Source organism: Gossypium raimondii, chromosome 7 (genome assembly GCF_025698545.1).
Source record: "Gossypium raimondii isolate GPD5lz chromosome 7, ASM2569854v1, whole genome shotgun sequence".
In the NCBI taxonomy this organism is placed as follows: domain Eukaryota; kingdom Viridiplantae; phylum Streptophyta; class Magnoliopsida; order Malvales; family Malvaceae; genus Gossypium; species Gossypium raimondii.
Window position 1 is genome coordinate 52,639,890 of NC_068571.1, and position 12,307 is coordinate 52,652,196.

The 12,307-nt window shown below is 30.3% G+C and overlaps 1 protein-coding gene across 1 annotated transcript; it reads right to left on the reverse strand.

Annotated features, from left to right (window-relative positions):
* Positions 1-3,757: 3,757 nt before the first annotated feature.
* LOC105789919 (protein DETOXIFICATION 51) lies at positions 3,758-5,474 on the reverse strand. Its single transcript, XM_012617233.2, has one exon. The coding sequence runs from the start codon at positions 5,432-5,434 to the stop codon at positions 3,923-3,925; it is 1,512 nt and encodes a 503-aa protein (XP_012472687.1). The 5' UTR covers positions 5,435-5,474; the 3' UTR covers positions 3,758-3,922.
* Positions 5,475-12,307: the final 6,833 nt, after the last annotated feature.

Genomic DNA, 12,307 nt, shown 5'->3' on the forward strand with positions numbered 1-12,307 from the left:
ATGAGATTAGGATTTACATCCACTCTTTTTTGTCAAACTTCAGCATTGTGTCTCGAAACAGGGTTTTTCATGTCTTGAGACAGGCCTCATTTTATTGTTTGTATTTTTGTTTCAATAATATCATGTCTCGAGACATTAAAGTTCATGTCTCGACACAATACTTTTCAAGTCTCGAAACTGGAGATAAACTTTTTTTCTATTTTTTTATTTTAGCTTCGATGATGTTTAGATATCTCGAAATTTGAAGTTGTTATTTCAAAACCTCTAACAGAGCAAAACTATTTTAGCCAGTTGATTATGAAATTTCATAACTGATATGTCAAATGCTGATCATCAACAAGAAAAGACAACACTCACGTTTGGGTTTTCCTTAGAGCCTGTTATGCCCATATTCATTGTTCCTACTTTTATCCATTTCATATACAGAATCCCCTAACTAAATTCAATAAAGTGGGGTTCCAAGTTGACGTTTGCAAGCTATTCATGATATTGGCCTCATCAATATCTACACCTATCAATTGGGTAATTCGAATTAATTTAGAGGGATAAGTAAACAATCATATCAGTTTGAATAAATTTTAAATTCGAGTTTAAAGTTTTAATTTTTCAAGTTTATTTATTATAAGTTAGGATAATTTCAGATTTTGATAGCTAATCTGAATTGTATTGGGTTTACTTTTTAGATTTGAGTTATTTATTTTATGGTCAAATTAGGTTGGATTGGATTTAAAATCAGACGGATCAAATAAAAAGATTTTGAGAGTTTTACAAGTATACATACAATGAACAATCACAAATACATATTTGAATAATTATAATTTAAAATCAAAGTAAACAAAGAACAAATAAACGAAAAATGAAAATGTGATCGGACAAAGCTCGCGATAAATTTTGAATTTGAATAGTAAAAAACTTGCATTCTCTACCTTTATTAACAATTACAAACAGAAAGTTTCACATTATAATTATCATAAAAGAAATTGTTGGTGACGTGAAAGGAGAAGCTACTTTTAGCCATTTTGAATTTGGTTTCTATGGCTGCATACGCCAAGTAGGCTTCTGTTTGAATATTGAAACAAATCAGATCCCTGTTATAACGTTGATAGTTTAGGCATGAAATTAACCCTAATTGTATTGTCGGTGAATAACCTAAATATCTTTAAATAGTTGAAAACATGAATATACGTCAAAGATTGTATCTTTCAAATGTCAAACACCTTGTCTTGACGTTTCCTAATCAAGTCTTGATTGGTAACTTTCTAAATAATTGGTCTCTTTCCTTTCCCATCCCACCGCCATTCTCATATTTGCAATATTTATGGACCAATATAAATATAATAACTATACCAACGATTGTCTGTTGAAATGGGGGATTACTTGCTTAGCAAATTGAAATTGTAGTTAAAATGGTGTTTGAAATTGTGGCCGCAATTTCAATCATGAAATAAAAAGTGTTGAAAAAGTAAAAATGTAAAAATAAAAATCGAAATTGTTTATGCAGTTCATCCTCGGTCTACATTTGCGAGCATTGCCTAGAACAATGATTCACTATTTTTCTCACAATACAACCAATGATTTAAGTCTTAAGACTGGTCTAACACTCACCAATTTAGCAACCTCATCGTTGTACATAGACTAGATCACTCTCCTTCTAAGCTCCCCCTCAAAAGCTTAGTTCGGAAACTCAAGAGACCCCTTGATTGCTTACAAAAATAATGCACACATACCTGTTCCTAACTTGAACAAATTTGTGCTCTCTCAAAGTCTTTTTTCACTCTTGGTTACTCTTTTAACTTAGACAAAACTTAAGTTTATATACTACTTAAGTTTTGTTTACATAAGAGTTGTAATCTAATAACTTTTTTATAAAGTAAAGCTAAAACTCAGCATAAGATAATACTTCCACAAGAGTCTCAGTGCAATCCAAAGTTTTTAACTATAAAAAGTGACTTTACTTATTCTGCAAACAACCTGATTTAATCTGCAAGAAACCAATCTTCAAGTCTTCAATTTCCACTCAATTGATCATCGTGTGTTGGGTTTTATTCGTCTAAATATGTCCAAAATAATTAGTCCAATACTTTTATTCTAAAATTTGTTATCTCTGAAAATAGATAAATAAGACAATAAAATAGTGCTAGTCACCATTTCATCACAGAGTATTTTTTATCATAAAATATGTCAACGATATAAAAAAGGGTTAATTTAGCAATCAATAAATATGCTTCAAGCAGTCCGAACACTTAATATAAACACTCATCTATGACCCTTTCTCTCATTGTCTTATGTGCCTAAACTATTTTCTTTACTTCAACAACACTTTCTACTGACTTAATTAAGTACGAGAGATTGTCACGTTTTGTTTTTGCCAATACATTGAATTTCCACCACCGTCTACGACCACCACCATGAAATTGGGTTAGGCCTATAAAAACTTTTGCTTTCTTGCTAGACCCACAAGGACAATAATAGTGTAGCAATATTTTTTAGGTAGGGATGGGACCAAATTTCTTAGAAACCCTCCAAATTTAACTGTAACATGAAATTGATATACCATTGGCTTACCTATTGTGCCTGATAGAAGTCAACACAAATGATGTTTTAGCATCTATGGTTTTCAAATTTTCAACCCTAACCCTTTTGATTGCCTTTTTGGGTAATAAGCTATTCACCTCGTCTTTAATTTTAAATGAAAAAACATACAACTTTTTTGGCTAAACCTTGCCTTGTGTTGTCTATTGAATGACTCTAAAGTGCCTTTGTCTGTAGTTTGCTCTACAAGTATCAAAATTACTCGTCATGTCTCAATCTTTGAAACATTTACCTTCATTTTTTTTCTTAACCTCTTTTTAATTTACTTTATTATATGAGTATTATTAATTTTATCCATTATTATCTCAATTAAGTCAATTAGTTATTGAAATTTATAACTGAATCAATCAACTTAATTGATTAAGTATATATGTATGTTATATATAATTGAAATAAATTTTTATAATATATAAAAAGTAAGTGAATTAATCGATTTAATTGACCGAACTAACCACACTAAATAATAAAAGAATTGATTAAACGAATCGGAAAAAAGTAAATGCTAACCTCTATTCATATAGGAAGTGTTGTATTTTCTTTTAAATAATTAAAATTTCAATAGTAATGTTTTCTCTTGAGGATGATTAAAACAAAATAACCTCAATATGTAACAACGAACTTATTATTTTTCTTTAAAATAACTTATAACGTTTAAGTTACTTGAGTTTGATTTAATTATTTTTGAAGCGAGTATAATTTGAATAATTTGAGCTATTGAATGAATAAATATATTTTTAGTATTTTGATATTAATTTATTAATTTATCGATATATATATATATATATATATATATATATATATATATGAAGTGAGCTCAAGTTCGAGTTTGGATATATAAATCATGTAAACAAACTTATAATCGAGCTCAACTTGAATAGTTCGATTTTGTTTTGAATCAAACTCAACCTTAGATAATAATAACATATTGAGTTCAACCCGAAGTTCAAATAGCAAATTTTGAAACATGCTTAATTTGGATCATGAACTTTTTACTATTAGAGTTGGATTTGACTCGATTATTATTAGTTTTTTTATAAGAATGGGTCCGAAGGCCACTACCTCAATTAGAGAGAATAAAAAATTATACAACTATGGATATCGCTTAGATACTCAATGTCAAAAGATGATTCGACTCGATTATTATTGTAATCACAAAGGGAAGAAATTTAGAAGGGAACAAAAAATCTATTTTATTTTTGACAATTAAGACATCACAAAAAATAACAAAATAATTCACAAAAATAGAAAAAAAGAGTAGAAAATACTAAAATAAATAAATAAAGGGAGTTTTATATAATCCTCTAATAATTTGTTTTACTACTAAACTTGGTTAATTAAGCAGCCTAAAATCACAATGATACGAATCCAACGGCTCTTGTTCATCACCCTTACTCTCATCACAATCATCTAGCAGCTTTGTATCTACACACGTCAGCATCTGGGCCCTCTTCGCTTGTAGGTCCCAATCAGTAGACCCCACAACATACAACATAAGCCCGGCACAACAAACTTGGGCCGAAAGTAAGCCCAACCAAAGCCCCGAGAACCCGAATCCGAGATAAAATCCGAGTCCAACCGCAACGGGCATGCCCACTAGATAAAATGCACCAAGGTTCACGTTTGCTGCGGTGGAAGGACGTGCGCTTCCTCTAAGGACCCCACATCCAACGGTCTGCGGGCAGTTCCCGAGCTCGCAGAGCCCTAGGATGGGAAGGGCGATGGATGTCAAACGTATGATCTCAGAATCTGATGTGAACATCATGGCCCACTTATCTTTCATGGATGATGCGAAGGTGGATGCTGATAGGCCCGTCATGGTAGATACAAACACCGCCACCACAGCGGATAACCGCGCTTTGTAAGGACGGTTAGCCCCTAACTCGTTACCAACGCGCGTTGAGACCGCGAAACTGAGTGAAGAAGGGAAAACGTAAATAAGCGACGTGGTTTGAATCAAAATCCCCATTGAAGCAACCGTCGCTTTTGGATTTACCAAAAGCCCACACAGAACAATCATAATCTCATACCACCACCATTCTAAACAAACCGAAACACAGCTCGGCGCAGCTAGCTTAAGCAGCGGCCTCCAGCCGGTCAAACATTCGAAACTCGGTTTTTCCCACGTGGGTTCATGTAAACCGGCAGTCCAAACGTAAACAACAAGTGAAACAAGGACGAAGAAGTTTGATATAGAAGCGGAAGCCGCTACGCCGGCGACACCGAACCCGAACTGGGAAACGAGTAATAAATTGATGGGCAAATGAAGGACGGTGGAGATGAGTGTTGATAAAGTTACCGGATGGGTAATACCTTGTGCACGAAGGTAAATGCGGATGGGATGAAACAATGATTGTGTAAATAAATCCGGTAAGGCAAAAAACAAATATTTTTGACCAATTCGAGTAATATTAGGATCTTGATGAAGATAAACAAAGATATTAAACATGTTCACCCAAAGAAATGATATTAAAATCGATATAAATAATAAAAAAACAATGTAACGATGAAGGGTTAATGATAAAAGTTTGGGTTTTTGAGCACCGAAAGCTTGTGAACAAAGTGGTTCCATCCCTAACGCGAGACCTGATAGAACTGAATAACCAGTAATGTTGGCAAATGCTATGGCTAATGAACCGGCGGCGAGTTCTATGTCGCCCAGATGACCGAGGAAAAGCATGGAAATGATTGAACGTGAATAGAGAATGAGACCTGTTAAGATTATAGGAAAAGCTAACCGCAACAGTGATTTAGTTTCATTAATGATCTCTGATACTGAAAGATAGTGTTTTTCTGGGTCTAGAAGATGGAAATAAAGATGGGTTTGTTGAGTTTGGTTACACATGGTGATGATCAAAGGGTTTTTTTTGAGGGTTTGTTTTTGAGCTGAGATTATACATATATATATATAAACGTATGGAGTTGAATTTTAATGGGGGGTAATCAAATAGGTAAAGGACCGATTTTGTGTAAAAATATAAAATTGTTTACTTTTTTATTAGTGGTTTTGTCGGATTGGTTCAATTTCCGATAAGTGAAATGCTGTAATTTTACGAGATATTGCTCTGTTTTTTTTTTTTGGGGGGGGGGGTGATTTTATGTTTACTTCTTTGTTTTTACTACGTAACATTATTACTACAACAACCAGTATTTTACTCTCTTTTTTAACTACTGGATGGTAATTTTGATTAACTGGAGCTCTATTGTAGTGAAAATGACATGTTAAAAGCTTAAGAGGGGCGTGGACTAGGGTTACGAGAGAGGATGAAGAACTGAAAACAGAGTAGGGATGGAAATGGATAATGTGAATTAAGATAGTTTTGGATATTTATATATATGTTTTTATAAATTTGGATGATATTTTAATTTGGTTAAAATATGCTATAGGTTTCTATACCTTTCACAAATTTAGAATTTTATTTTTGTATTTTTATTTTTAAGAATTTAGTCATTTTATTTTTCAAGTTTCAAAATAAAAATTCAATTGTTAAATTTGGTTAGTTGGTTTCTCGATGCATTTAGGGTTAGCCTCAATGTTTCGTATTGAAGCATGAGCTTTGTATGAGGAGTTCAAGATTGCTTGGGATAGGGATTTTGAGAGGTAGAGATTGAGATTGATAATTGTTTGCTTGTTGAATCAGTTCATATTAAAGGTGCGACTCGGTTGAGATTGGTTCGAGAAGATGTTAATAAAGCAGTTGACCACATGGTAAGGGTCCAGGGGTTTACTCTGGATCGGTTAGTTCCTTTTGAAACGCCACCGGTCGATCAATGGTATTTTAGAGGAGGATCGAGCTTTAGTGTCAGGATGTGTCAATTGATGGTTGTTCAATAAAATATGATGGTAGTAAATTAACTTAAAAAGTCACATAATTTCAACAGTGTTAATAGTTAGACTTAAATTTTAAAATATAAAAAGTAGAGGAACTAAATTCTAAATTTATAAAGAATATAACAACTATAACATATTTTACTCAAGTGGAAAAATTATTGTTTAGTCCCCTTGTAAATGATGTAATTATAAATTAATAACATTTTGACTCTCAAAATGAAAAAATTGTTTAACCCTTAAAACACAATAAAATAATAAATAAATATATGATAAAATAATACTTTAATCTCCTTAAAAATAGTATTCAATTGGGTCCAAAAGTTTTAACTTTCATTTTTGGGGGTTATTAACGCTGTCTAGTATTAATTACCCACAAATTAAGGAGAAAGGTATCCCAAAATTACGTACTTTATATTAACTGTTGAAATGAAATGTTGGTATTTAGGTTATCAATTGATTCATTTAATTCTTTTTGAACTAAATGTCCATTAAATTAAGGTTTGAACTTTAACCTACGTTTTAAATTAGGAATCGCCATGAATGATGGTTAACGACAAGCTTTGGGATAATTCTCTGTTCAGTCCCTATACTTTTATATACATTTGAAATTTAATCTATCTATTTTCAATTTCACTAATATAATCTCCCAACTATTTAATTTGATAATTGAATTTCAGTTGACAATATCATCAAAAGCTTACATTACGTGTCATTTTTAAAATAAAAAAGTACCAACTTTCACTTCGCTTCTCTGAAATGGCATTGAAGAACCTTGCAACTTTATATTCAAAATAGAGAACCTTACAACTCGATTCAATATTTTTATTTGCTTATTTGACCTTTCACACTTGAATTATTGACCACTTGAGCAAATTATTTTATTTAAAAAATACCACATAATTGAATTCAATTGAAATCCTTTGACGGTATTCTTAGTTGGACTTCAAATTATTAAATCCCTGAGAACTAGAAGTAGAGGGACTAAATTTCAAAAGTATGAAGAGTATGGTATTGAAAGCATAATTAGACCACTAGATTTTTACATGCACTCAAAGAGAGAGCTGAATATGTGTAATAACTACGTGATCAACGGAGGACAAAGAGGCAGCGTAAAGATTAAAAAATAAGTTGACATTCATCCCCCTTTTACTTTTACAAATTTTTACTTCACCCCCATAATATGCACAAATTCTTATATATATATATATGATAGAGATACCGGATCGATTCAAAAAGTTATATGCATGACAAATACAAATATTTTGATAAAGTCAACGGTTAAATTGTTAAAAGTATATGGAAGGGTGTGAAACTACTTTAGTTTCATACTGATATAAATGGGTCCATATATATATATATATTGTACTTGTCATGCATGTAATATTCAGAACCTATCCAATATCCTTATCATATCAATTTAAAATATTGTTTATATTAATATATATTTAATGGTTGAAAACTTTTACATAAAACAAATAGTTAAAAATTTTAATTTATGTCAACTTTGACATGCATTATCTACATGAATGGAATATAAAATATAACGGTTCAATTATTCAAATATTAATCGTATAAAAATTACAAAAAATTACATTTGTGTAAGCGAATCTCTCCTATCTATATGTATATGGTGCAATATATATGCAGCAAATCATTGATGTTTGAAGGAGAGACTAATGATAAACTTGGAAGATGGGTTATAGAAGGCCAATATTCTCATATTATTTTCCTTTTGGAGTTTACAATTATAGTACAAATTTAATATATGTCCAATCAATTAAAATTTAATTTAATTCAAGATAAATAATAACAGAGTAAAAATTAAAATATATACAAATCATAATAGAATAAATTTAAATAAGGCTCGTACATGATGAGATTTAGATTAAAAATAATCATAATGTTGTTATACTATTGATATGGTCATTTGATGCACGATGACAAGTGATCGATGATCATTTCATGAGTTTTACAAAGTCAAACAACCTAAATTCATTCAACCTAAATTTGAAAATGACTTGAACCCAATTTTGAAATGACTGGATCATAAAATAATTTGAACAAGTAGCATGAAATGATATCAACCAACTGTCAAACTTGAATAATAAAACTTGAAATGACCTAAGCTAAAAATGATCGTACCCTACCAACAAGTGATTGGAAGAAGTGGAAGTAGACTTTTTTCCAAGGTATTTGAATCAGCTCAAGCTCGATATTGCTAGGAGGACATTGCTTGAATATTATCCCCGGTCCGAGCATGACTAGACTCAAATCGTACGACATGTGATGACAATTGTGGTTATACCAAAAAAATGATCCAGCCTTAGAAACCCGATTGACAAACTTGGCCGAACCCAAAACGACGTAAATCCAAGTTATCTCAATCTCGAAACAATCTAAATTTAAAAATAATTCAAACCTAAAATAATTTTAAAATTTTAAAATCGAAATTGACATAATATAAATGAATTTGACTCCGAATCAATCCAACTCCTTCAACACATCTCCAATTTTGAGCAATGTGCAAGAAAATTGGAGTTCAGAAAATAGGTTTTAATGCCTATCAAGCATGAATTCTTCTTGTAGTGGTATGAATTTGGTCCCACTATATATGATTGTTTTTAGTCCAAAATTTTGTGTCATTGAGCATGTATGGTTATGAGGGTTTCTCTCATTACCAAACTTAGAGAAAATCATGAGTTTATTTCTCTTCTTTTTGCTGTCCTAAAAGTGTAAAACACTGTTTTCAATTGCTTCTTGAATGGTTGGAACATTGAAATTTAAGTGGGGGGATGCCCCATTTGATAGTAATAGCTTTCTAACTGATCCAACTTACTAAAACTACTACATTTTCCAAACCTTGTGCTTGAAAACAGTTTCCAAATAATGCTCCAATTTTATAGTTAATTTAGATATGTTATATATATATATATATATATATATATATATAAAAGTGAAGGAACAAATTTGCTTAAGGTTTAAATATGAAATTATAAGGTTTTCAAAACTAGATTTGTAGTTGAATTGGTCTCATCGATTCAATTGGTTTGTCCGATTCAATTAAATAAATCATTATAAATTTGTAAAAATAAAAAAAAATAGTATTAATTCGGTTCAACCACATTGATCCATATCAGTTCTTGAGTCAACCAATTTAAAATCCCTCTCCAAATTAGTATTCCGGCCAATTTCTGGTCCAATCGATCAGTTCAGTTCAGTCCAAAAAATTTTGACCGAAAATGATGATATAATTGTTATCTAAAGGGGGAAAAAACATTTTATATATCCTAAATTATGTCATATCATGTGGGTAAAAATATGTAAAAACAATATTTATTATAAGATTGAAAATTTAAATTAAGCTTTAATTCAAATTATATTTTAATTTATAGTGTTTTAGGTTCTAGATTTTATTTTATTTATATAAAACATAAAACACACTCATAATAATATAAATTAATAAAAATATTAAATTTTGATAATTTTTCAATTGAATTAGTACTTGATTAACTCGTAGCACCAAAATAAGGAATTGAATAATAATATCGACGTTAAAAAGAAAAGTTTAAAGTATACTAAAATATTTTTCTATTTGTCTTGACTTGCATGGAGTGATGATTAAAATTCTTATTAGACATCCATTCGATACGAGTTCGAACTATGTTACCTTTTACCATCCGTATTGTATATAAAAAAAAAAGGCTTTTCTATAATATATACCCATATAATTTTTTATGTAATGGAATTAAAACGTTAAAAAAATAAAATAATAATTGAAGACCACCAAATTGTTTCCCTTTCCCCATCTGCTATGTGCATGGGTCCCTTGTGCATTATTTCCAACATAATTTAGCAGATAACTTAAAAAACATCTTCAAAATTAAATATCTTAAATTGACTTTCTTTAGGATCACTATGTGATGCCAATAATCACTTCAAACTTCACTTTGAATATGAAAGAAAAATTAAAATATATACTTTGTCTCCAACATTCCCTCTCCCCCCATCACCAATCACCATTATTTTCTTGGAAATAAATTTCTACAACCTTATTATTTTACTACTTTAATTATGAAAACTATAAATTAATCATTAATTTTATCGAAATCGATCAAATTGATTTTTTTTTACTACTCATTCGTTAAATTTTTAACGGAAGGTAGGCATAGGTCATTTATTTTAAGTCAAATTGTACAACAGGTTCCTATGCTAAGCATTTGATTTCCAATCAACCATTTTTTCCAAATGTTTTATTTTCTTTCATTTTATTTCTCGACTGTGCTAAGCAAACTTTTTCTTCAAAATTTTCATATTTCTTACCAAGCACATTTATAGAAAGAAATTTTTTATTTTTCTACCCTTTTAGTTTTCCATCTTTTCAATTTTCTTCCACTTTATCAAGCAAAGCCTAAATCCCAAAAATGCAAGTATTGGGACCTTTTGTACAATTTGTCCTTAAGGGTTTGCTTGGTTGGGTGGAAAAGTGGAAGGACCGATGGAATGAGAGAACGAGAAAGTGGAAAAAAAATAATTTTTGAGTATTTTTGGTAGGAAAGAAAAGCGAAAGGAAAAAAAGAGAGGAGACAGAACAATTTTCTATCCTAATGCATAAATTGAAATGATAAGAGGAGAGAAAATGAGAGAGAAGCGTTTATTAGATCAATATTATGCATTTTTCAAATGTTTTGTTTTCTTTCCTTTCGTTTTTATACTTTACTAAACAATAGATAGAAAAGAAATTACTTTTTCTTATAACTTTTCATCTTTCCTTCCAAACACACTGATGGAAAAAATATGCTTTTCACATTTTTATTTTTCTATCCCTTTAATTTTCATATTTTCAATTTTTTCACTCTATATAAAAAAAGTCTAAATCCCAAAAGTGCATAGTACAAGACCTTGTGTACAATTTGACTTTAAATGAACAATCCAAGTCAGTTTTTATGAGTGACTAAAGAATCAACATCGATAACATTAATGATCAATTTATAACTTTTTATAATTAATTAACTAAAATAAAATTTACCAATAATTTTACACACCCTTCGATTATTGTTTTATAATTACAATGGTAAAAGATAGATATCACTACAACTTACGAAGATTTGCTTCTAGATTTCCATTTCTTCATACATACATACATGCTTGCATGCATGCATGCTAATGAGAGAAAAATATATATAAGGTAAAGTACATCTAAAGTGATTAAACTATTAGTAAGTTATAAAATGATCATTAAATTAATTGAAAATTTTCATTTAAATAATTGAGTTGTTAAAATCATTAATGTATGGTCTTCTCTATTTGCACCGCCTGTACCAATCAATAGCTCTCCTTCCCTTTCTCTTCTACTGTTTAGTTTTTTTTTCAATGAAACAATTTTGAACATTACGAATCTACAAATTGAAATCCAAACAACTTTCTTCTCCAATCTCTGACACTAATTATTAGATCAATTTGGACCTAAGGTATGTTCTTCCATTAATTCATTAATAGGGTACTGATCCATTATACTAATCGTGAAATTGTCGCTTGCAGACTTTTTTTTAAAATAAAAACCCTTAACAACCTAATGACTTGATTAAAAAAATTTTCAAATAGCTAAAGACTTTCGAGTAGTTCAGTAACAATTTTATAACTTTTTAAAATTGAGTGACCAAAACACAAATTTACTAATAGTTTAGTGACCTTAGATGTATTTTACCCAAAAATTTATATACATATAGGATAGAAGGGCAGTCACGAGCATAAAGGCAACGGCAGCATATCAGTTGAACATAAATAAACCCAACCTTAATCTCTGATCTGATTTTTCCTTTTACTTTTCTTTAAGTAATGATAACAACTCAACAACTTGATCAACACAATGCAGCCTTTGGTTAATCT